The sequence below is a fragment of the Bombina bombina genome, chromosome 7, assembly GCF_027579735.1.
Source record: "Bombina bombina isolate aBomBom1 chromosome 7, aBomBom1.pri, whole genome shotgun sequence".
Classification (NCBI taxonomy): Eukaryota; Metazoa; Chordata; class Amphibia; order Anura; family Bombinatoridae; genus Bombina; species Bombina bombina.
In genome coordinates, this window is record NC_069505.1 from 52124906 (window position 1) to 52151618 (window position 26713).

At 42.0% G+C, this 26713-nt stretch overlaps 1 protein-coding gene across 2 annotated transcripts in view; it reads right to left on the minus strand.

Annotated features, from left to right (window-relative positions):
- Window positions 1-19858: 19858 nt before the first annotated feature.
- FRMD8 (FERM domain containing 8) overlaps window positions 19859-26713 on the minus strand; it is a 164151-nt gene continuing 157296 nt past the window's right edge. For both annotated transcript variants that reach the window (XM_053720100.1, XM_053720099.1), the window contains exons 10-11: window positions 21419-21599; window positions 19859-21140 (exon numbers count right to left, since the gene is read on the minus strand). In XM_053720100.1, coding sequence (XP_053576075.1) covers window positions 21031-21140; window positions 21419-21599 — 291 coding nt within the window. In that variant the 3' untranslated portion in view covers window positions 19859-21030. The remainder of the gene's footprint in view (window positions 21141-21418; window positions 21600-26713) is intronic.

A 26713-nucleotide genomic window follows, 5' to 3' on the forward strand; every position in this document is an offset into this window, starting at 1 on the left:
GCGAAGACCAAGTTGCAGCCTTGCAAATCTGTTCAACAGAGGCCTCATTCTTGAAGGCCCAAGTGGAAGCCACAGCTCTAGTAGAATGAGCTGTAATTCTTTCAGGAGGCTGCTGTCCAGCAGTCTCATAAGCTAAACGAATTATGCTACGAAGCCAAAAAGAAAGAGAGGTAGCGGAAGCTTTTTGACCTCTCCTCTGCCCAGAGTAAATGACAAACAGAGAAGACGTTTGTCGAAATTCCTTAGTTGCCTGTAAGTAAAATTTTAGAGCACGGACTACATCCAGATTGTGCAGTAGACGTTCCTTCTTTGAAGAAGGATTTGGGCATAAAGAAGGAACAACAATCTCTTGATTGATATTCCTGTTAGTAACTACCTTAGGTAAGAACCCAGGTTTAGTACGCAGGACTACCTTATCCGAATGAAAAATCAAATAAGGAGAATCACAATGTAAGGCTGATAATTCAGAGACTCTTCGAGCCGAGGAAATAGCCATTAAAAATAGAACTTTCCAAGATAACAACTTTATATCAATGGAATGAAGGGGTTCAAACGGAACGCCCTGTAAAACATTAAGAACAAGGTTTAAACTCCATGGTGGAGCAACAGTTTTAAACACAGGCTTAATTCTGGCCAAAGCCTGACAAAAAGCCTGGACGTCAGGAACTTCTGACAGACGTTTGTGTAACAGAATGGACAGAGCTGAGATCTGTCCCTTTAATGAACTAGCAGATAAACCCTTTTCTAAACCTTCTTGTAGAAAAGACAATATCCTAGGAATCCTAACCTTACTCCAAGAGTAACCTTTGGATTCACACCAATATAGGTATTTACGCCATATCTTATGGTAAATCTTTCTGGTAACAGGTTTCCTAGCCTGTATTAAGGTATCAATAACTGACTCAGAAAATCCACGTCTTGATAAAATCAAGCGTTCAATTTCCAAGCAGTCAGCTTCAGAGAAGTTAGATTTTGATGTTTGAAGGGACCCTGTATCAGAAGGTCCTGTTTCAGAGGTAGAGACCAAGGTGGACAGGATGACATGTCCACCAGGTCTGCATACCAAGTCCTGCGTGGCCACGCAGGTGCTATTAGAATCACTGATGCTCTCTCTTGTTTGATTCTGGCAATCAATCGAGGAAGCAACGGGAAGGGTGGAAACACGTAAGCCATCCTGAAGTCCCAAGGTGCTGTCAGAGCATCTATCAGGACTGCTCCTGGATCCCTGGATCTGGACCCGTAACGAGGAAGCTTTGCGTTCTGTCGAGACGCCATGAGATCTATCTCTGGTTTGCCCCAACGTCGAAGTATTTGGGCAAAGACCTCCGGATGAAAAGTCTGACGACTTAAGAAATCCGCCTCCCAGTTCTCCACTCCCGGGATGTGGATTGCTGACAGGTGGCAAGAGTGAGACTCTGCCCAGCAAATTATCTTTGATACTTCCATCATAGCTAGGGAGCTTCTTGTCCCTCCCTGATGGTTGATGTAAGCTACAGTCGTGATGTTGTCCGACTGAAACCTGATGAACCCCCGAGTTGTCAACTGGGGCCAAGCCAGGAGGGCATTGAGAACTGCTCTCAATTCCAGAATGTTTATTGGCAGGAGACTCTCCTCCTGACTCCATTGTCCCTGAGCCTTCAGAGAATTCCAGACGGCACCCCAACCTAGAAGGCTGGCGTCTGTTGTTACAATTGTCCAGTCTGGTCTGCTGAATGGCATCCCCCTGGACAGATGTGGCCGAGAAAGCCACCATAGAAGAGAATTTCTGGTCTCTTGATCCAGATTCAGAGAAGGGGATAAGTCTGAGTAATCCCCATTCCACTGACTTAGCATGCACAGTTGCAGTGGTCTGAGGTGTAAGCGTGCAAAGGGTACTATGTCCATTGCCGCTACCATTAAGCCGATTACCTCCATGCATTGAGCCACTGACGGGTGTTGAATGGAATGAAGGGTGCGGCAAGCACTTTGAAGTCTTGTTAGCCTGTCCTCTGTCAGGTAAATCTTCATTTCTACAGAATCTATAAGAGTCCCCAGGAAGGGAACTCTTGTGAGTGGAACGAGTGAACTTTTCTTTTCGTTCACCTTCCATCCATGTGACCTTAGAAATGCCAGCACTAACTCTGTATGAGACTTGGCAGTTTGAAAGCTTGAAGCTTGTATCAGAATGTCGTCTAGGTATGGAGCTACCGAGATTCCCCGCGGTCTTAGTACCGCCAGAAGAGCACCCAGAACCTTTGTGAAGATTCTTGGAGCTGTAGCCAATCCGAATGGAAGAGCCACAAACTGGTAATGCCTGTCTAGGAAGGCAAACCTTAGGTACCGATAATGATCTTTGTGAATCGGTATGTGAAGGTAAGCATCTTTTAAATCTACAGTGGTCATGTATTGACCCTCTTGGATCATAGGTAAAATTGTCCGAATAGTCTCCATCTTGAACGATGGAACTCTTAGGAATTTGTTTAGGATCTTTAAGTCCAGGATTGGTCTGAAAGTTCCCTCTTTTTTGGGAACCACAAACAGATTTGAGTAAAACCCCTGTCCCTGTTCCGATCGTGGAACTGGATGGATTACTCCCATTAACAAGAGCTCTTGTACGCAGCGTAGAAACGCCTCTTTCTTTGTCTGGATTGTTGACAATCTTGACAGATGAAATCTCTCTCTTGGAGGAGAGTATTTGAAGTCCAGAAGGTATCCCTGAGATATTATCTCTAGCGCCCAGGGATCCTGAACATCTCTTGCCCAAGCCTGGGCAAAGAGAGAAAGTCTGCCCCCCACTAGATCCGATCCCGGATCGGGGGCACTCAATTCATGCTGTTTTAGGGGCAGCAGCAGGTTTCCTAGTCTGCTTGCCCTTGTTCCAGGACTGGTTAGGTTTCCAGCCTTGTCTGTAGCGAGCAACAGCTCCTTCCTGTTTTGGTGCAGAGGAAGTTGATGCTGCTCCTGCTTTGAAATTACGAAAGGAACGAAAATTAGACTGTCTAGTCTTGGCTTTGGCTTTGTCCTGAGGCAGGGCATGGCCTTTACCTCCTGTAATGTCAGCGATAATCTCTTTCAACCCGGGCCCGAATAAGGTCTGCCCTTTGAAAGGTATATTAAGCAATTTAGACTTAGAAGTAACATCAGCTGACCAGGATTTTAGCCACAGCGCCCTGCGTGCCTGAATGGCGAATCCTGAATTCTTCGCCGTAAGTTTAGTAAGATGTACTACGGCCTCCGAAATGAATGAATTAGCTAGTTTAAGGACTCTAAGCCTGTCCGTAATGTCGTCCAGAGTAGCTGAACCAATGTTCTCTTCCAGAGACTCAATCCAGAATGCCGCTGCAGCCGTGATCGGCGCAATGCATGCAAGGGGTTGCAATATAAAACCTTGTTGAACAAACATTTTCTTAAGGTAACCCTCTAACTTTTTATCCATTGGATCTGAAAAAGCACAGCTATCCTCCACCGGGATAGTGGTACGCTTAGCTAAGGTAGAAACTGCTCCCTCCACCTTAGGGACCGTTTGCCATAAGTCCCTTGTGGTGGCGTCTATTGGAAACATTTTTCTAAATATCGGAGGGGGTGAGAACGGCACACCGGGTCTATCCCACTCCTTAGTAACAATTTCAGTAAGTCTCTTAGGTATAGGAAAAACCTCAGTACTCGTCGGTACCGCAAAATATTTATCCAACCTACACATTTTCTCTGGTATTGCAACTGTGTTACAATCATTCAGAGCCGCTAACACCTCCCCTAGTAATACACGGAGGTTTTCCAGTTTAAATTTAAAATTTGAAATATCTGAATCCAGTCTGTTTGGATCAGAACCGTCACCCACAGAATGAAGTTCTCCGTCCTCATGTTCTGCCACCTGTGACGCAGTGTCTGACATGGCCCTAATATTATCAGCGCACTCTGTTCTCACCCCAGAGTGATCACGCTTACCTCTTAGTTCTGGTAATTTAGCCAAAACCTCAGTCATAACAGTAGCCATATCCTGTAATGTGATTTGTAATGGCCGCCCAGATGTACTCGGCGCTACAATATCACGCACCTCCCTCTGAGCGGGAGATGTAGGTACTTACACGTGAGGCGAGTTAGTCGGCATAACTCTCCCCTCGTTGTTTGGTGAAATTTGTTCAATTTGTACAGATTGACTTTTATTTAAAGTAGCATCAATACAGTTAGTACATAAATTTCTATTGGGCTCCACTTTGGCATTGCAACAAATGACACAGGTATCATCCTCTGAATCAGACATGTTTAACACACTAGCAAATAAACTTGCAACTTGGAAATACAATTCAATTAGAATAATATTAAAACGTACTGTGCCTTTAAGAAGCACAGAAGATCTATGACAGTTGAAAATTAATAAATTGAAACAGTTATAGCCTCAATCCTTGTAAACAACACAACTTTAGCAAAGGTTTAATCCCATTAGCAAAGATAACAAATTCTGAAAGCAGGAAACAAATTACAGAATAAACGTTTTTTATCTCAGTCAAACTATAATTCTCACAGCTCTGCTGAGAGAAATTACCTCCCTCAAAATAAGTTTTGAAGACCCCTGAGCTCTGTAGAGATGAACCGGATCATGCAGGGAATACAATGAGTTGCTGACTGAAATATTTGATGCATAGTAAAAGCGCCAAAAAACGGCCCCTCCCCCTCACAACACAGCAGTGAGGGAGAACAGAAACTGTCAGAAAAACAGATTAAGCAACTGCCAAGTGGAAAAATAGTGCCCAAACATTTATTCACACAGTACCTCAGCAAATGAAAACGATTTTACATTCCAGCAAAAACGTTAAACATAATCTCTAGTTATTAAACAGCTTTATGTATTTCTTACAGTGTAATTCTAGTGAAGTACCATTCCCCAGAATACTGAAGTGTAAAGTATACATACATGACATTATATCGGTATGGCAGGATTTTCTCATCAATTCCATTGTCAGAAAATAAAAACTGCTACATACCTCTATGCAGATTCATCTGCCCGCTGTCCCCTGATCTGAAGTTTACCTCACTCCTCAGATGGCCGAGAACAGCAATATGATCTTAACTACTCCGGCTAAAATCATAGCAAAACTCTGGTAGATTCTTCTTCAAACTCTGCCAGAGAGGTAATAACACACTCCCGTGCTATTTTAAAATAACAAACTTTTGATTGAAGATATAAAACTAAGTATAATCACCATAGTCCTCTCACACATCCTATCTAGTCGTTGGGTGCAAGAGAATGACTGGGAGTGACGTAGAGGGGAGGAGCTATATGCAGCTCTGCTGGGTGAATCCTCTTGCACTTCCTGTTGGGGAGGAGTAATATCCCAGAAGTAATGATGACCCGTGGACTGATCACACTTAACAGAAGAAATATTTATTCATTTGCATTATCCCAAATAATGAAACTGACAGTCTGAATGAAGGAATACTGATTATCTTGAATCATGGCAAATATAAGTTTAAAGACATATATTTAGAACTTTACATATAAAGTGCCCAACCATAGCTTAGAGTGTCACAAAAAAAAGACTTACTTACCCCAGGACACTCATCTACATATAGTAGATAGCCAAACCAGTACTGAAACGAGAATCAGTAGAGGTAATGGTATATAAGAGTATAACGTCGATCTGAAAAGGGAGGTAAGAGATGAATCTCTACGACCGATAACAGAGAACCTATGAAATAGATCCCGTAGAAGGAGACCATTGAATTCAAATAGGCAATACTCTCTTCACATCCCTCTGACATTCACTGCACACTGAGAGGAAAACCGGGCTCCAGCCTGCTGCGAAGCGCATATCAACGTAGAATCTAGCACAAACTTACTTCACCACCTCCCTGGGAGGCAAAGTTTGTAAAACTGAATTGTGGGTGTGGTGAGGGGTGTATTTATAGGCATTTTAAGGTTTGGGAAACTTTGCCCCTCCTGGTAGGAATGTATATCCCATACGTCACTAGCTCATGGACTCTTGCTAATTACATGAAAGAAAGATGGAGGCTGCAGTACACCATATAAGGTAAGACGCTCCATGCCATCCCAACGGCATTAAAGTCCAGCACTGTTAGTCAGCATGTAACTTCCTAACGGCGCAAAGGGGTTAACATATCTACCTTGTGTGCTGCAATTGGTTTTTCAATTATAAAACTCAACCCACTCATTTCCATATTTGGAGGAGCTAACCCAGACTTGAGCCTACAAAAGATAGGGCTTGCCAATGTCAATGTGTTAACAAAATTTCCATCATTTGGCTTCAGTAGTAATAAGAGAAACTGAAAATTAGATACAGATATGTAGCAGTTAGGCTTGTGAACCCTCCAATGTTCGATTTTAGTTTTTGTTTTAGGACTGGAAAATCCACAATTGTTAGACTTAAATTACAAGAAAAGGGGACAAAATAAATAATGAAAGTATATTGCACAGGGCTTCCACTAGAATTTCTGGGGCCCCTTACTAAACCATTGTTTGGTACCCCTGTTCTTTTATTGCTTGTTTAGCTGGAAAAAAAGAATAGATAATTTGCTCCCACACACACACACAAAAAAATAATCAAATTTATGATTCAATGCTATGAGTGAAAAATACAAAGTTGCCTGCAGCAGGTGGGAGTAAATTTGCTCAGCAGTGAAAAAGTCAAGTATGTTAACATAACTGGGCTACATTCTACTTTAAAAACACATACAATACATGGTTCTAAGTTAACCTAAAAAATAACAGCACATAAAAGCAAAGGATAATTGAAGTGATCTACAACATATAAACAGGATCTTTACAGAATGCTGGATTAGTATATTGTAAATCAAAATGATGGATCAAGGCAATAATGTGGTGTTTTTACAATTTCTTTGAGGGTGTTGAAATTGTCGTTCGTGTAACTTGACAAGAACAAATTCTGATTCATGTGGCTTTATGAAAAGGGCACATTAATATAATTTAAAACAAATAAAAATTGCTACCTTATTCTCAGGTGGAGGGGAGACGTTGTTAACTGTGGTCTGTAGCTCAAGAAACCTCCTGTGCGCTGCTCCCGGAGCCTTAACTTCCTCAGCACTCATACGCTACTGCTCCAGGAACTCCTCCTTATAGTTCGCAGACATGTAGCCTAGAAAGGGCCCAGCCACACAAGACTACATTTTTGGTTTCGGCAGGCTGTTGCGGTCAGCCAGTGGTGGCCCTGATATTGCAAAGTGATTTTACTATACATAACTAAGCATTTTATATTACACTCTCAATTGTCTTGGACAAAACAATTGACCTATCACCCTTAGAAAAACAATATGGGGGGGGGGGGGTAATTTGCATAAACAAAAATAAAAAAGATTAAAGACTCAACTGAAGATGGACAAAGCTCCACTGATGAGTTCCATACAGGCTGAAATGTATGTCGGATGTTAGCTGCACAAATCCTTAGTTTAGAAGAGTTGCCTGGTATTTCAGTGCTACACTTTCTTTATGGATCTTCTGATGCTGCTAAAACAAAAAAGACTCTAGGAGGCTGCACAGTAATTATGACCAACAAAGCTTATTACAGACTGATGAAATCAAGCAAGTCCTTTTCCTCAGACCTGGCCAGAGACACAAGCCACTGAAAGCTTTTTGCACAAGGTCAATCAATTGCACACTGCATGACAATTGCCATGGCCCTACATCTCTCCAGCGAATGCAAGACAGCCACTGTTGTGGTGCTTTGTTTGCCGTTCATGGACAACATAAATCCGTCAGGGCCTTGTGAAGTGATAAATCAAACTACTCCCACTTTTGTTTGGATGGCCATCTTTGGATGTGTTTGCTTGAGAATTGCTGTCTGGCAGACTGCACTGTCTCTATGCTCAAGTTTAGAGGGGGTTACTGTGAAGGTGTGAGACGGTTTCTGTTTGGAAGGACTTTTGGTTGTGTTGCCCTCCAGCCTAAAAGTCAACAGGTACCAATCTTATCAGAGTTTTAGCAAGATAAAATAAAAATATATACTTACCTGATAAATTATTTTCTTTCCTGGCATGGAGAGTCCACAAATCTATTCTAGTTACTAGTCTGAATTCAACTCCTGGCCACCAGGAGGAGGCAAAGAACACCCCAGCAAAGTTGCAAGTATCACTACTGCTTCCAATAAACCACCCAGTAAGTCATTCAGGCGAAGGAATATGGAAAGAGAAGAGGACACAAAGGGTATAGAGGTATCTGAGGTTTAGAAAAAGACACAAGCCGGCTCAAAATAAAGTGAGGGTGGGTCATGGACTCTCCATGCTAGGAAGGAAAAGAATTTATCAGGTAAGCATACATTTTGTTTTCTTTCCGTTGGCATGGAGAGTCCACAAATCAATTTTAATTATTAGTTGGAAACAATACCCAAGCTAGAGGACACAGAAAGGAAGGGACGGAGAACAAGACAGGCGGACCTAAACAGAAGGCACCACTGCTTGAAGAAACTGTCCTCTCAAAGGAAACCTCAGAAGAGGCAAAAACATCAAATTTGTAGAATTTGGAAAAAGACTGCAACAAGGACCAAGTGGACGCCTTGCAGACGTGATCCACCAAAGCCTCAATCGTAAAGGCCCAGGAAGAAGACAGTCACAGTGGAACAAGCCAAATTCCTCTAAGGAGGCGGTTGTCCAGCTGTCTCATAAGTCAACCGAATAACACTTATCAACCAAAAGAAAAGGAGTAGGAGTAGAAGAAGTGGCCTTCTGGCCCTTACATTAACCAGAGAATACAACAAAAAGGGCAGTAGATTGACAAAAATCTCTAGTTGTTTGCAGCTAGAACTTCAGAGCATGCACAACATGTTGGTAAGAAACAGACGATCCTTATTAGAAGGAGTAGGTCAGATCGAAGGAACGGCAATTTCCGGATTGGTATTGCGGTCCGACACTCCTTAGTAAGAAATCCCAATTTGGAACAAAGGACCGCCTTATTCGCATGAAAGGAAGAAAAAAAAAAAACAGGGGATTAACACAGCATGTCCGAAAGCTCTGAGACCCCACGAACAGAAGAAAAGGTGAGAAGAAACAAAACCTTCCAGAATAATAATTTAATATCAACAGCGTGCATAGGCTCAAACGGAGCCTGCTGCAGAACTCAAAGAACAAGATTAAGACTCCCTGTAAGAGTAACAGACTTAAACACAGGCCTGATTCTGACTAAGGCCTGAAAAAAGGATTGAACATCTGGTAAGTCAGCCAGACTTTTATGCAGAAGAACCGAAAGGGCAGAGATCTGGCCTTTTAGAGAACTGACAGAGAAGCCCTTATCCAGGCCCTCATGAAGAAAGTACAGAATGACCTGACTCCAAGAGAAACCCCTAGATGCACAAAAGAAAAAGTATGTACTCCATACTTTATGGTAAATATAGTGAGATACTGGCTTAAGAGCCTGATCAAAGTATCAAATCACCTTATGTTAAAAACCTTGTCTGTACAAGACTAGGCGATCAATCTCCAAGCAGTCAGCTTCAGAGAATCTAGGTTTGGAAGTAGGAAAAGACCCAGAAGAAGGTCCTTCCTCAAAGGCAATTTCCACAGAGGAAAGGACGACATCTTAACCTGATCCGCAAACCAAATACTGCAAGGCCAAGCTGGAGCGATTAGAATCACCAAAACCAGCTCCTTTTTGGTACGGGCTATAACACGAGGAAGGAGGGCGAACGGAGGAAACAGATTAGACCGAAGTCCATGGAACCGCCAGAGTGACGACCAGAGCTGCTAGCGGATCCCTTGATCTTGATCCATATTTCGGAAACTTGGCGTTTAGATGAGACGGCATCAGGTCCAACTCCAGAACTCCCCACCTGAGAGTTATCATTGAGAATACTTCCGGATGAAGGTTCCACTACCCTGGATGAAGACTGCCTTCTCAGATAATCCTCTTCCCAGTGTCCACCCCTGGAGAGTGGACGGCAGAAAGGTGGCAATTGTGAGATTCCGCCCATTGATGCGAGTCACCTCCATCACAGCTAAGGAGCTTGGAGTTCCTCCCTGGTGGTGAAATACGCCACCGAAGTAATGTTGTCCAATTGGATCTGATAAACCTGGACCAAACTCAGTTGAGGCCAAGCTATCAGAATATTGCTCTCAACTCTAGGAAATATATTGGGAGAGTAGACTCCTCCTGATCCATATTCCCTGAGCTCTTAAGGAATCCCAAACTGCTCCCCAGCCCGAAAGGCTGACGTCAAACTACCAAGATGGTCACAGGAAGAATGTGCCCTGGGACAGACTGTCCTAAGAGCCACCAGGACAGAGAATCTCTTGTCCAGATGTCAAAGATTATCCTCAGAGAGGTCGGAGAGGTCTCCGTTCCATTATCTGATCATGCATAATTGCGGAAATCTCAGAAGGAAACAAGCAAAGGAAATAATATCCATGGAAGCCACTAATAGACCAAGGACATCCAAACACTGCCACTGATGAACAGACAGGACTGAAGAGAAAGACAGGTAGACAGAAGACTGGATTTTCTGACCTCCTCTAAGAAAAAACTTCATGGAGATTAGAGTCTCTGATCATCCCCCCAAAAAAATTCTGGTATTAAGGAACTCTTGTCCAGATTCACTTTCCACCCTTGAAAGCAGAGAATCTGTATGGGATATTGCTAAATGAAAGGATCTCACCACTGCCAGAAGAGCCCCTAGAATCTTAGTAAAGACTCGAGGGGTATTGGCTAGGCCAAAAGGAATTTCCCTTGAGTCTCCGTCTAGCATTGAACCTGGGTCTCCAGGTTCAGAGCCTCAATTACTCTGTCTGTGCTACGTCATCAGAAACACATGTCATATGGAGGGAACAGGAAACATTCCTGAAAGAAAAGCTAAGAGGATGAAGCTGGAACCAGGATATGGTTCGGGAAAGCTGTCACCCCAATCCTATAAACCCTGGCCGCTGACCTTAAGCGCTTCCTTTAGTCGCAAGATAACTTGTGCACCACAAGAGCACTAGAACCTTAAATAAAAAAAATAAAAAAAAAAGATTTGGGGGAGCCTTGGCCAGACCAAAAAGAAGGGTCTACTAAATTCTTAGTAGTCTCTTGATTAGCAGGATTAGAGCCATCCTTAGTGGTCTAGCAGTTTGCCAGTCAAACTATCAAGCACTAGTCCATACTGCAGCTGTATGGCAGGAATTCTTTGGGAGCTGAAGCCTTAGCGAGGTAAACCCTACCGCACCTGGAGATCCCAGGAGGTGTCCATGATCAGACAGGATTGGGTGCATTCAGGCAGTAGACATCCAACCACCGGCCCCGTGATTTCCTGGCTCTACCACCGCTCCTTAGAAATTAGAAGAGGCATTATAGAACCTCGAAAAAACAAAATTTATGCTTACCTGATAAATTTATTTCTCTTGTGGTGTATCCAGTCCACGGATTAATCCATTACTTGTGGGAGAGTCTCCTCCCCAACAGGAAGCTGCAAGAGGATCACCCACAGCAGAGCTGTCTATATAGCTCCTCCCCTAACTGCCACCTTCCAGTCATTCGACAGAAGACAAGCAAGAGAAAGGAGAAACTTTAGGGTGCATTGGTAACTGTAGTTTAAAAATTAAAAAACACCTGCCTTAAAATGACAGGGTGGGCCGTGGACTGGATACACCACAAGAGAAATAAATTTATCAGGTAAGAATAAATTTAGTTTTCTCTTGTAAGGTGTATCCAGTCCACGGATTCATCCATTACTTGTGGGATACCAATACCAAAGCTATAGGACACGGATGAAGGGAGGGACAAGGCAGGAGCTTAAATGGAAGGCACCACTGCCTGTAAGACCTTTCTCCCAAAAATAGCCCCCGAAGAAGCAAAAGTATCAAATTTGTAGAATTTACAAAAAGTATGAAGCGAAGACCAGGTCGCCGCCTTACAAATCTGTTCAACAGAAGCCTCATTTTTAAAGGCCCATGTGGAAGCCACTGCTCTAGAGGAATGAGCTGTAATTCTTACAGGAGGCTGCTGGCCAGCAGTCTCATAAGCTAAGCGGATTATACTTCTTAACCAAAAGGAAAGAGAAGTTGCCGAAGCCTTTTGGCCTTTCCTCTGTCCAGAGTAGACAACAAACAATGCAGATGTTTGACGAAAATCTTTAGTAGCTTGTAAATAAAACTTTAGCACGAACCACGTCAAGATTGAGTAATAGACGTTCCTTCTTTGAAGGATTAGGACACAGTGACGGAACAACAATCTCCTGATTGATATTCTTATTAGATACCACCTTAGGAAGAAATCCAAGTTTGGTACGCAACACTACCTTATCTTCATGGAAGATCAGATAAGGGGAATCAAGGCAGATAACTCTGAAACTCTTTGAGACGAAGAGATAGCTACCAAGAACAGAACTTTCCAAGATAAAAGCTTGATATCTATGGAATGCAGAGGTTCAAACGGAACCCCTTGAAGAACTTTAAGAACTAAATTTAAACTCCATGGCAGAGCAACAGGTTTAAACACAGGCTTGATTCTAACTAAAGCCTGACAAAACGCCTGAACGTCTGGAACATCCGCCAGACGCTTGTGCAAAAGAATAGACAGAGCAGAAACCTGTCCCCTTAAGGAACTAGCTGACAAACCCTTCTCCAATCCTTCTTGGAGAAAAGACAATATCCTGGGAATCCTGACTTTATTCCATGAGTAACCCTTGGATTCACACCAATGAAGATATTTACACCATATCTTATGATAGATTTTCCTGGTGACAGGCTTTCAAGCCTGAATTAAGGCATCAATGACCGACTCGGAAAAACCACGCTTTGATAAAATCAAGCGTTCAATCTCCAAGCAGTCAGACGCAGAGAAATTAGATTTGGATGTTTGAAGGGACCTTGAAGTAGAAGGTCCTGCCTCAGCGGCAGAGTCCATGGTGGAAAGGATGACATGTCCACCAGATCTGCGTACCAAGTCCTGCGTGGCCACGCAGGCGCTATCAAAATCACCGAAGCTCTCTCCTGCTTGATCTTGGCAATCAGCCGAGGGAGCAGAGGAACGGTGGAAACACATAAGTCAGGCTGAAGGACCAGGGCGCTGCTAGAGCATCTACCAACGCTGCCTGGGGATCCCTTGACCTGGACCGGTAACAAGGAAGTTTGGCGTTCTGACGAGACGCCATGAGATCCAGTTCTGGTTTGCCCCATAGTTGAATCAGCTGGGCAAATACCTCCTGATGGAGCTCCCACTCCCCTGGATGAAAAGTCTGCCGACTTAGAAAGTCCACCTTCCAGTTCTCTACTCCTGGGATATGGATAGCTGAGAGATGGCAAGAGTGAACCTCTGCCCATAGAATTATCTTTGAAACCTCCAACATTGCCAGGGGGCTCCTTGTTCCCCCCTGATGGTTGACATAGGCTACAGTCTTGATGTTGTCCGACTGAAATCTGATGAACCTGACCGCATCTAGCTGAGGCCAAGCCTGAAGAGCATTGAATATCGCTCTTAATTCCAGAATGTTTATTGGAAGGAGAGCCTCCTCCTCAGTCCACGAGCCCTGAGCCTTCAGGGAGTTCCAGACTGCACCCCAGCCCAGAAAGCTGGCATCTGTCGTTACTATAGTCCAATCTGGCCTGCAGAAGCTCATCCCCTTGGACAGATGGACCTGAGATAGCCACCAGAGAAGAGAATCCCTGGTTTCTTGATCCAGATTTAGTAGAGGGGACAAATCTGTGTAATCCCCATTCCACTGACTGAGCATGCAAAGTTGCAGCGGTCTGAGATGTAGGCGGGCAAACGGTACTATGTCCATTGCCGCTACCATTAAACCGATTACTTCCATACACTGAGCCACTTAAGGACGAGAAGTGGAATAAAGAACACGGCAAGAGTCTAGAAGTTTTGACAATCTGGCCTTAGTTAGGTAAATCTTAATTTCTACCAAATCTATCAGAGTCCCTAGGAATGAAACTTTTGTTAGAGGTGATAGAGAGCTCTTTTCTTTGTTCACCTTCCACCCATGGGACCTCAGAAATGCCAGAACAATGTCCGTGTGGGACCTAGCAACTTGAAAAGTCGACGCCTGTATCAGAATGTCGTCTAAGTGAGAAGCTAGTGCTATACCCCGCGGCCTCAGGACCGCTAGAAGGGACCCTAGAACCTTTGTAAAGATTCTTGGTGCTGTGGCCAACCCGAAGGGAAGAGCCACAAACTGGTAGTGCCTGTCTAGAAAGGCAAACCTGAGAAAGCGATGATGATCTTTGTGTATCGGGATGTGAAGATAAGCATCCTTTAAGTCTACGGTAGTCATATACTTGACCCTCCTGGATCATAGGAAGGATGGTTCGAATAGTCTCCATCTTGAAGGATGGAACTCTGAGAAATTTGTTTAAGATCTTGAGATCTAAGATTGGTCTGAATGTTCCCTCTTTCTTGGGAACTACAAACAGATTTGAATAGAAGCCCTGACCCTGTTCCTCCTGCGGAACTGGGTGGATCACTCCCATAATTAGAAGGTCTTGAACACAATGTAAGAATGCCTCTCTCTTTATCTGGTTTGCAGATAAAAGTGAGAGATGAAATCTCCCTTTTGGGGGAGAGGTTTTGAATTCCAGAAGATAACCCTTGGACACAATTTCCAATGCCCAGGGATCCTGGACATCTCTTGCCCAAGCCTGGGCAAAGAGAGAGAGAGTTTGCCCCCTACTAGATCCGTTTCCGGATCGGGGGCTGTTCCTTCATGCTGTCTTAGAGGCAGCAGCAGGCTTTTTGGCCTGTTTCCCCTTGTTCCAAAGCCTGGTTAGGTCTCCAGACCTGCTTAGACTGGGCAAAAGTTCCCTCTTGTTTTGTGTTAGAGGAAGTTGAAGCTGCGCCACTCTTGAAGTTTCGAAAGGGCCGAAAACTAGACTGTTTGCGCCTTAATTTGTTGGACCTGTCTTGAGGAAGGGCGTGACCTTTTCCTCCAGTGATGTCAGAAATGATCTCCTTCAGTCCAGGCCCGAATAAGGTCTGTCCTTTGAAGGGAATGTTGAGAAGTTTAGACTTTGAAGTCACGTCAGCTGACCAGGATTTAAGCCATAGCGCCCTACGCGCCTGAATAGCAAAACCTGAATTTTTAGCCGTTAGCTTGGTTAAATGAACAACGACATCAGAAACAAATGAATTGGCTAGCTTAAGGGCCCTAAGCTTGTCAATAATATCTTCCAACGGGGTTTCAACCTGTAGAGCCTCCTCTAGGGACTCAAACCAGAAAGCCGCGGCAGCAGTGACTGGGGAAATGCATGCAAGAGGCTGGAGAATAAAACCTTGTTGAATAAAAATTTTCTTAAGGTAACCCTCTAATTTTGTATCCATTGTATCTAGAAAAGCACAACTGTCCTCAACAGGGATAGTGGTACGCTTAGCTAGAGTAGAAACTGCTCCCTCCACCTTAGGGACCGTCTGCCATAAGTCCTGTGTAGCGTCGTCTATAGGAAACATCTTTTTAAAAACAGGAGGAGTAGAGAACGGTACACCTGGTCTATCCCATTCCTTAGTAACAATTTCAGAAAACCTTTTAGGGATTGGAAAAACAGTGTAAGTAGGTACTGCATAGTATTTATCCAATCTACATAATTTCTCTGGGACTACAATAGTGTCACAGTCGTCCAGAGTTGCTAAAACCTCCCTGAGCAATACGCGGAGGTGTTCAAGCTTAAATTTAAATGTAGACATATCAGAATCAGATTGAAGTATCTTCCCTGAATCAGAAAAATCACCCACAGATTGAAGCTCCCCTGCTTCAGCTTCAGTATAATGTGAGGGTGTATCAGACATAGCTACTAAAGCGTCAGAGAGCTCTGTATTTATTCTAGTCGCAGAGCTGTCTCGCTTTCCTTGAAATCCTGGTAGTTTAGATAATACCTCTGTAAGGATATGATTCATAACTGCCGCCATGTCTTGCAAGGTATATGCAATGGGCGCGCTAGATGTACTAGGCGTCCCCTGAGCGGGATTTATAAGATCTGACACGTGGGGAGAGTTAGACGGAATAAATTCCTCCTTGTCAATTACTTCTGGTGATAAATTTTTTAAAGCCACAATATGGTCTTTGTAATCTATAGTAAAATCAGTGCATTTGGTAAACATTCTAAGAGGGGGTTCCACAATGGCTTCTAAAAATAATGAACAATGAGTTTCCTCTATGTCAGACATGTTTAAACAGACTAGTAATGAGACCAGCAAGCTTGGAAAACACTTTAATAACTGTGAACAAGCAAAAAATAAAAACGGTACTGTGCCTTTAAGAGAAAAAAACAAACACAGAAACAAAAACAGTGAAAAAAGCAGTAAATCTTACGAATTTTTTACAGTGTGTATAATAGGCTAAAAGAGCATTGCACCCACTTGCACATGGATGATTAACCCCTTAGTTTCAAAACCGGATAAAAAAAAACGATAAACGTTTTTAAACAGTCACACCAAACTGCCACAGCTCTACTGTGACCCTACCTGCCCATACGACGACTTTGGAAGGCACAAAACCCCTTTAGAGAGGTCCTAAATGTTCAGGGGACTCCTTCAGGGAAGCTGGATGTCTCAAACTGCAAAAACTAATGCGCAATTTAGGCACGAAAATAGGCCCCTCCCAACCTGTACTCACAGTGAGAGGGCCTTAAAAAACTATCCCTAGGCAAAATCTAGTCAGCCATGTGGAAAAAACTAGGCCCCAGAATAAAGTTTTATCACCAATATGTAATAAACGTTCATACATCTTCAAGCAAACGTTATATCTATTCAGTAATGCGAGTAAATAATAAAAAATATTACCCTTTACAGCAAGCATGATACCAGTCGTTATTAAATCACTGTAATCGGGCTTACCTTAAATAAATCCGGTATTGTCAGCATTTTCTAGCATATCATTTCTCTAGAAAAATTTAAAACTGCACATACCTCAGAGCAGGAGACCCAGCACGCTATTCCCCAGCTGAAGTTACCCATCTCTTCAGTTATGTGTGAGAACAGCAATGGATCTTAGTTACAACCTGCTAAGATCATCAAAGACCACAGGCAGACTCTTCTTCAACTTTCTGCCTGAGGCTAAAATAGTACAACTCCGGTACCATTTGAAAATAAACTTTTGATTGAAGATAAACTACATTAATGCACCACATCTCTCTAGCTACTTCCCTTGTCGAGAGCTGCAAGAGAATGACTGGGAGGTGGCAGTTAGGGGAGGAGCTATATAGACAGCTCTGCTGTGGGTTATCCTCTTGCAGCTTCCTGTTGGGAAGGAGAATATCCCACAAGTAATGGATGAATCCGTGGACTGGATATACCTTACAAGAGAAAAATCTCTTTCTTGAGATCTGCTTGCTGACACAATTCTCATAAGAAAATTATAATAAAAAAGACCTGAAATAGGACAAGATGCAATAGTCCTATGATAAAAAAGTTCCCGTATGAGAAATATCATGGATCCTATCTAAGAAAGATAATAAGAAAAAAACCCATCCTGAGATCACCAAGGAAGGAAAATATATGACCTATGACCATACAGGATGTCACAGGCAAAAAAGAAAAATCTCAACAAGAGAGAGATTAAGTTTTCGTCTTAGCCCAAAGCCAATAAATATATATACACACACATACATATATATATATATATATATATATATATATATATATATATATATATATATATATATATATACACACACACACATATATATATATATATATATATACACATATACACATACACACACATACACATTTTGAATGAGAAATAAAAAACACACTACACTATGGTCTTACTGAAATAATAATCTTCAGAGATCATTTAGATCGCTAGACTGTCATAAGCCGATCAGCATAAACAAAACTGGGAACGAGATTCAAAGCATAACATACTTATGCTGAGAGCAGTCTCGCAACTGTAAAGGCTAAGCACGCCAAAATACACCGCCAAGTGTGGGAAGAGTCTCAGCGTGAGATGTGAAATGGCGCTGTTTCACTGAGAGATATTAAAGTGTGCATATTGCGCTAAATAAAAACACATCCAATATAAGTGATCCGTTCACATTAAAAGGAAGCTCTAAGAGTGAATCAGGGTTTACAGAAACAAAAAACCCTATATGAAACTTACAGCAAGCCTTGGTAAATACCTCTACTACCCGACACAACCTAGGATGGAAGTTCAGAGGTCTGTTAGAACTCAATATAAGAGTCCACAGAACAGCGTGCAAAGACCTCACCCTGTAAACAGAGGTGCTGCCGCTGACAAAGCAGACTTACCGGCATTAAGAAGCTAACACTATATGCTTCATAATATTAAAATGCCTAAAGTACTACAATAGAGTCTACCCACACAGAGTATTAAAAATGGCAAAAGTCGTTCACCCTTAGCTGTCAAGTCCCCCTCACTTAGACCACAAGCCATCGAGGGTTAAGGGAATCCAGGGACTTACCAGTCTAGCAGCTTTTCCAGCACCCCATGGTCCGACAGAAAAATCTTCATCCTGACAGTGACCTTGGAGCTTCAGCTGCAGGGCAGAAACCGTATCCCAGGCCTCTGACAGGGACCTGGAGAGAAAGGAAAAGAAGAGTAACCAACCCTGGTTTTTCATATAGGGGTTAGGATAGATTGTTGGAGGAGAAGGACTACCTCACCGACCTCCAACAGCTAATAGCCACCATTACTCTTACTAAAGAGCATTACATGGACACAGCATTGCCCTCAATCTTTGCTTGCAGGGAAAAGTACGCTTTAAAGGATTAAAATCTACAGACACCATCTTTGCACATTCTCCTTATGTACAAGGCAAAGAATGACTGGAGGTTTATGGGAAGAGGGAGTGATACTTAAAGGGACAGTCTACATCAATTTTTTTCTTATTTAAAAATATAGATAATCCCTTTATTACCCATTCCCCGTTTTTGCATAACCAACACAGTTATATTAATATGCTTTTTACCTCTGTGATTACCTTGTATCTAAGCCTCTGCAGACAGCCTCCTTATCTAAGTGCTTTTGACAGACATGCAGTGTAGTCAATCAGTGAAGATTCATAAATAACTTCACAGGAGTGAGCACAATGTTATCTATATGACACACATGAACTAACACTGTCTAACTGTGAAAAACTTTCAAAATGTTCTGAGCTAAGAGGCGGTTTTCAGCAGTTTAGAGATCAGTTTGAGCCTAGCTAGGTTTAGCTTTTCAAAAATACCACTAAGGGAACAAAGCAAATTTGATGATAAAAGTAAATTGGAAAGTTGTTTAAAATTGCATGCTCTATCTGAATCATGAAAGTTTAGTTTTGACTTTACTGTCCCTTTAACAGATTTGTTCTTTGCCTGCTCCTGGTGGCCAGGAGTTGAATTCCCATTAGTAATTAGAATGGATTTGTGGACTCTCCATGCCATTGGAAAGCAAGAGCTTTGTCACACCTCAAGGTATTCAGGCCTGGTTTGAAGAGCAGAATGTTCTAGAATGTGATACATTGGCTCTCTCTCAGGCCCTGGTGTAAATTTAACAGACCATCTGTGGGACAAGCTGGGATGCAGAATCGGATAACTGCCCATAAAACCTACCTCCACAGAAGCTTTTCAGGAACAGTAAAAGTAAAATTATATTAATTATCTTGTGGAAAGCATGCCTAGAATGATCACTGCAGTTATTACAGCAAAAGGTTGTCCATGTACGTTTTTTTTTTATTCCCCCCCACATATGTTATATATGAAATATGTGCATTCTGAGGTTTCAGGTACCTCCGAATGCGGAAGAAGTCTGCCTCTTGTGTTGTTCAGCTATTTTCAGAGACTAATTGATTCTTGTGAAACAGCACCACACTAGGATCTGTGCAAATCTTAATCCTATTGTGTTGCAGTTTAGAAGAATAAATTTGGCTCCAAAAATAGCCGAACAACAATATATCCAAAGCCTTTAAATGCACTTATCTATAGAAAATTAATAACCTATCAAAATAGTCTGGTGCAAACCCTTTATTGGTTGCAAAGGCTGTTAGTACAAATTATATTCATAGTATAAACAGATCACATAAATATAAACATTATAAATGTCAATACTCCATCACATCCAAGTCACAAAATTCTTTACATAACATATGCAAGAATAAGCATGTGTTAGCAGCTCATACATATGTAATTAAAAGGCACTGCACAGTTTCCAATGAATAAGTGGTCAAGTGTGCTTAATTTTTTGCAGGTGCCTTGCAATATTAAACATTTAAGAAAAAAATAATAATATAGATTGTATCCCCAAGAGAAGAAATTTACAGATAAATACAAACATAAGACATATTTGAAAGTGTTGTGTCACATCAAATATTTCAGTTATTTAATTAAATGCTGCAATTACTAATAATCACTCAACCATATATCTGCAATCTGCATTGTAGTTCCACAGTACACAACAGCTGTAACTGTGAATCCTAAACATTCCACAGTTTATCCAATAGGAAATGAGTAAGGACTATTTAAAGCATTTGCAAATAGGAGTGTTTCATCAAGGTTTGCGTGTATTAGGCTGGATAACCGTAAAAAATAAATGTGAGAAGGGAATGTAAATTCAAATGTAAAACAAAATGTAATCATTGGGCATGTAATAAACAGGAGGAAAAAAAAATATGTACTATAGCTCCGCATGGTACAGTGGTTTGAAGAAAAATTTTCTTTAAATAATCCAATCCAGTTAGAACTTCCAGAAAAAAGAAAAATAGCAGTTTTGAGCAAGTACTGCTTCTCTATATGGCTTTATGAAAACATTCCAATTATAATACAAAATTATGAATCTCCAGTATTAAATAAGAGAAGAAATTGTAGCTTCTCCAGAGTTTTTTTTTACCAGTATTCTGTATTCCCTTTAAAGTTAATTTTAGGGATAATGTAAATCCTACACTGAAGAAGAAAAAAAATGATCTCTGTATATACGAAATGAGAAAAAAAAACACATTATGGAACCTCTACATCCTAGCTCTTCAAAGTGCTGTCATAAAGAGTGAAACAACTAAGAAACCCAACTATTGCAATCAGGGATTGTGCCGTTTTGAGTTGGTCCAGATCATTGATTTATAGGATCCAACTAACACACTTATCTTTGGTCACTGAAGCTAAGGTAAAGGATTTATTTTAGACAATGGTCAACTTTGTGTTGGTGTATCAGAAGACTGGACAAATGAGTAACTGTGCGGTGCTTGTCGGGTGAAAAATGAAGATGCCCTTTTTGGTTTCACACGTTTGATCTCTTGACCTAGAAGAGAAGAGAAAATTAATGTAAACAGATGAAAGTTAAAAACTTAAAAAGTTTTATGCTATGTATTCATGGGTCCACACAGATTTTACCTTCTGTGTCACATAAGCTTGACAGAAACATGCTCCATTTACTTTTAAGGACAGACAGATGGGATGGACAGACAATGCATTGTTCTGATCCATTGAAAACATTTTGCAAAGCTTTCAAAATGTGTTTCAATTCAATCTATGGTGAGAAAGACAGAAGTATAGCTACAAGGCTATGTAGGTACTTACCATCATCCACATAATCTATCGTAGCCAGGTGTTTCATACGGTTACACAACACACTCTCCTGTCTGCGGAGCTTGGCACGTTTCTCAGAAAGTTGTGTGTTGCCAGGAGCAGAGTCAGAAACGGGTGACTCTGTTTGGCTGAGTTCTATACAATATTCAATCAGCCCGCTCATTAGCTCTGCCTAAAATAGACAATGGAGTTATTTGTCTTACTAAATTAATTCTGTAAAGCTAAAATTGTGCTCTTAAAAAGGGACAGTCTACTCCAGAATTGTATTGTTTAAAGATAGCTAAACCCTTTATTACTCATTCTCCAGTTGTGCATAACCAACAGTTATAATAATACACTTTTTACCTCTATTGCCTTGTATCTAAGCCTCTGCAGACTGCCCCCTTATTTCAGGTCTTTTGACAGGCTTGCATTTTAGCCAATCAGTGACCCCTCATAAGTAACGCCACAAGCAAAATGTTATCTATATGGCACACATGAACTAATGCCCTCCAGCTGTGAAAAAATGTCAAATGCATTAAGATGAGACAGCCTTTTAAGGGCTTAGAAATGAGCATGAGTCTACCTAGGTTTAACTATCAACAAAGAATATTAAGAGAACAAAGCAAATTTGGGGATAGAAGTAAATTTAAAAGTATCTTAAAGGGACAGTAAACAAAATTGTTAGTGTTTAAAAAGATAGATAACGCCTTTACTACCCATTCCCAAGCTTTTCACAACCAACATTGTTATATTAATATACTTTATAACCTTTAAACCTCAAAATTTCTACTTGTTTCTAAGTCACTTAAGACAGCCTCTTATCACATGCTTTTTTTTATTAGTTTTTCACAACAGGGGAGTGCTAGTTCATGTGAGCCATATAGATAACATTGTGCTCACACCCGTGAAGTTGTACACAACACAGCTAGTCAACAGATAATAAAAAGCCCTGAGATAAGAGGGCTGTCATAAGAGGCTTAGATACAAGGTAATCACAGAGGTAAAAAGTATATCAATATAACTGTTGGTTATGCCAAACTGGGCAATGGGTAATAAAAAAACCCCGAAAATGTATGCTTACCTGATAAATTTCTTTTCTTCTTTCTTGACACAGTGAGTCCACGGATCATCAGTAATTACTATTGGGAATATCACTCCTGGCCAGCAGGAGGCAAAGAGCACAACAGCAAAGCTGTTAAGTGTCTATCACCTTCCTTCCCTCAAACCCCAGTCATTCGACCGAAGGAAAAGGAGAGAAAGGAAGCAACACAAGGTGCAGAGGTGCCTGAGCTTTACCAAACAAAAAGACTGCCTGAACAAACAGGGTGGGCCGTGGACTCACCTTGTCAAGAAAGAAAGAAATGTATCAGGTAAGCATACATTTTGTTTTCTTTTTAATGACACAGTGAGTCCAAGGATCATCAGTAATTAATATTGGGAATCAATACCCAAGCTAGAGGACACAGATGATAAGGGAGGAACAAGACAGGGAACCTAAACAGCAGGCACCACTGCTTGAAGAACCTTTCTCCCAAAAGAAGCCTCAGCGTGTTTAGAGAGGACCAAGTAGAAGCTTCATTTTTGAAGGCCCAGGAAGAGGAAACAGCCCTCGTGGAATGAGCCGTAATTATCTCAGGAGGCTGCTGTCCAGCAGTTTCATAGGCCAAGCGAGTTATACTCCTCAGTCACAGAGAAAGAGATGTGGCCATAGCTGTCTGACCCTTGCATTTCCCAGTGAAAACGACAAAGCAGAGGACTGGCGAAAATTCTTAGTCGCCTGCAAAAAGTATTTAAACGCACGTACCACATCCAGGTTGTGCAACAAATGCTCTTTATGAGAAGATGGGTTAGGACACAAAGAAGGAACAACAATTTCTTGGTTAATATTCCTATCCAAAACCACTTTAGGAAGGAAACCTAACTCAGTACGCAGAACCACCTTATCGGAATGAAATATAAGGTAATTGGATTCACACTGCAACGCCGAGAGTTCAGAAACTCTTTGAGCAGAGGAAATTGCAACCAGAAACAAAACTTTCCAAGATAACAGCTTAACATCTAAGGAATGCATAGGATCAAACGGAACCTGCCGAAGAACTCTAAGAACAAGGTTAAGACTCCAGGGAGGAGTAACATGCTTGAACACAGGCCGGATTCTAACCAAGGCCTGACAAAAGGATGGGACATCAATATAGATAAGGAAGAAATTTGACCCTTCAAGGTACTTGCAGATAACCCCTTCTCTAGACCCTCCTGGACAAAATCCTAGGAATCCTAACTCTACTCCAAGAGTAGCCTCTGGAGTCACACCAATACAGATATTTACGCCATATCTTATAGTAAATCTTTCTTGTCACAGGCTTACGAGCCTGAATCATGGTCTCAATGACCGACTCAGAAAACCCACGCTTAGATCAGTGGCGGCTCGTGGGTTATTCAAATGGGGGTTCACACACATACATATATATATATATATATATATATATATATATCCCACCATCCACCACATCTTCATATATTTAAAAGAACACACAGTCAGTCTTCAGGAGACCCTGAAACGTCAGTATTAAGTTACTATTCATTACATATACACACACACACAGAGATACACACACACAGATACACACACACACACACAGATACACACACACACACACACACAGATACACACACACACAGATACACACACACACAGATACACACACAAACACACAGATACACACACAAACACACAGATACACACATACACAGAGATACACACATACACAGAGATACACACATACACAGAGATACACACATACACATACACACACAGAGATTCATACACACATACATACACAGAGATACATACACAGATACATACACAGAGATACACACACATAGATAGGCACCAACACACGCACACACAAATATAGGCAGACATACACATATATGCAGGGACATGCATGGTAATATTTTATTTATTTTTTTAAATACTTTTGGGACTTTTTCTTAATCTAAACTTGAGGTCCAGTCCAGCTCAGTACATACTGTATACTTATTTTTAGCAACTCACAGACTGACCTCTCTATCACATAGTTGCTGCTTCAAGCGCTGTGCAGGAGTTGTAAATTTCAACCGGAGATCTCCTCTCCCTCATGACCTCCTGCCCTGCAGCATAGGACATCACTGATTTACAATTTAACCCCATGGCTACCAAAAAGGGCTGCAATACACTGCTTAGGAATAAACTGCAGTCCTTTCTGGGAGCCAGGGAGTTAATTTGTGTTCAGCAATTTTATCATGTTACGGAGTGAGTCTAGACTGTCTGTCTATTAGGTTATTCAAGGAGAGCTGTTTACCGGGTCCCAGCTACCCCTGACAGTGACAGGCTCAGCTTTATCCGGAAGGTAGGAGACAGCCTTAGAAAAAGTAAGATGCACAGTCACAGACATGCTGTTATTGTGTAGGCTGTAGCAGTTACTTTAAAGCATTGTTCCAGTCCCTAAAATAAATAGGAGCAGCACAAACAATGGTGCATTAGATTAGTGCATGTTCCTATACCCATTGCCTTGCTTACCTCCGGCCGGCTCCTTTTCTCACTAACTTAGTCCTGAGTCCTCCTTCCTTCAGAACAGTCAGTTTCACCCACATGTGGCCAGTGCAGTGCACACATGCTAGTGCCGCCAATGGCGCCAAGTTAAAATTATGTGCGCACGGCTGGCGGTAGGTGGAGCTAGGAGGCAGAGCCACAGGGTATTAAGTAAAACTAACTGTGTGTCTGTGTCACTCACTAGGTAGTTACCTATACCTAACCGGCCGTGCAACTTACTTCTCCAAGTCTCCTTGCTCCAGCCACATCCAGGACCACGCTGATAAATTTATATGCTAGCAGCCTATCAGAGCGAGCTGCAAGTTGCAACAAGTGCCACAGGCTGAACTACTGAGTCGGAACATGTCCCTCCCCACTCTCGCCGTGATGACGTATACGGCATTGTGGCGGGCAGCCTATCAGAACACAGGCTGAACATGTCCCTCCCCACTCTCGCACAGTTCAGCGTGTGCGAACAGGGATTGATATAGAAACATTTGAGGCTGGCCCAGATGCCTGCAGTGAACATAGACATCACTGACAGGCATCATATAGGGCTCTAAACGCACGTGCGATGGAAAAAAAAAAAAAACAGACACAACATTTTTTTTTGCTTATATTTGAAAAAATACATAAGAATTTGATTTTTGGGGGTTAAAAATAAAATATAATTTTGCCAATAGGGGGCTATTGGAAAAATTATATTTTATGATTTTTGGAGGTTAAAAAAAAAATAAAGTATAATTTTTCCAATAGGGGGCTATTGGAAAAATTATATTTTATTCCCATATTTTTTTTTCTCTCAGCATCTGACAGGGAGGCACGTGCGGGAGTGCACACATGGAGGAGCCTCCACTGGCTTAGATAGAATTAAGCGTTCAATCTCCAAGCAGTCAGCTTCAGAGAAACAAGATTTGGATGAAGGAAGGGCCCTTGAAGAAGGTCCTTCCTCAGTGGAAGTCTCCAAGGTGGAAGAGAAGACATCTCCACTAGGTCTGCATACCAGATCCTGCGAGGCCATGCCGGTGCAATGAGGATCACCAACGCCCTCTCCTGTTTGATTCGACCAATGACCCATGGAAGGAGAGCGAACGGAGGAAACAGATATGCTAGACTGAAATTCCAAAGAGTACTGACTAGGCCGCTGCAGATCCTTGCATGATGAGGTGAAGCCTGATACTGCCTTAGCTGAGGAGGAGTCACAAACACAGACCCGTGAGGTGCTACTGCCTTAGCTGAGGAGTCACAAACACAGACCCGTGAGGTGCTAGCCAAATGCGGCCAAGCATAAGCCGCAAAAGTACCACAATAGCAAAAAGGAGCAGCACTCGTGAGGCACACTTTTGAATAAAAACATCAATTTATTTAAAAAAAGGTTAAAAATATAGGCATAGAACAGGTGAATTAACCCTTACGCGTTTCGTGCAGCAAACAGGCACTTAATCATAGGGATCCCTATGATTAAGTGTCTGTTTGCGGCACGAAACGCGTAAGGGTTAATTCACCTGTTCTATGCCTCTATTTTTAACCTTTTTTGAATAAATTGATGTTTTTATTCTAAAAAGTGCCTCACGAGTGCTGCTCCTTTTTGCTATTGAAATTCCAAAGGACCACCAGAGCATCTATCAGTACAGCCTGAGGATCCCTTGACCTCGACCCGTACCTCGGGAGCTTGGCATTCTGACGAAATGCCATGAGATCCAGCTCCAGCTGTCCCTATTTGAGGATCAAGC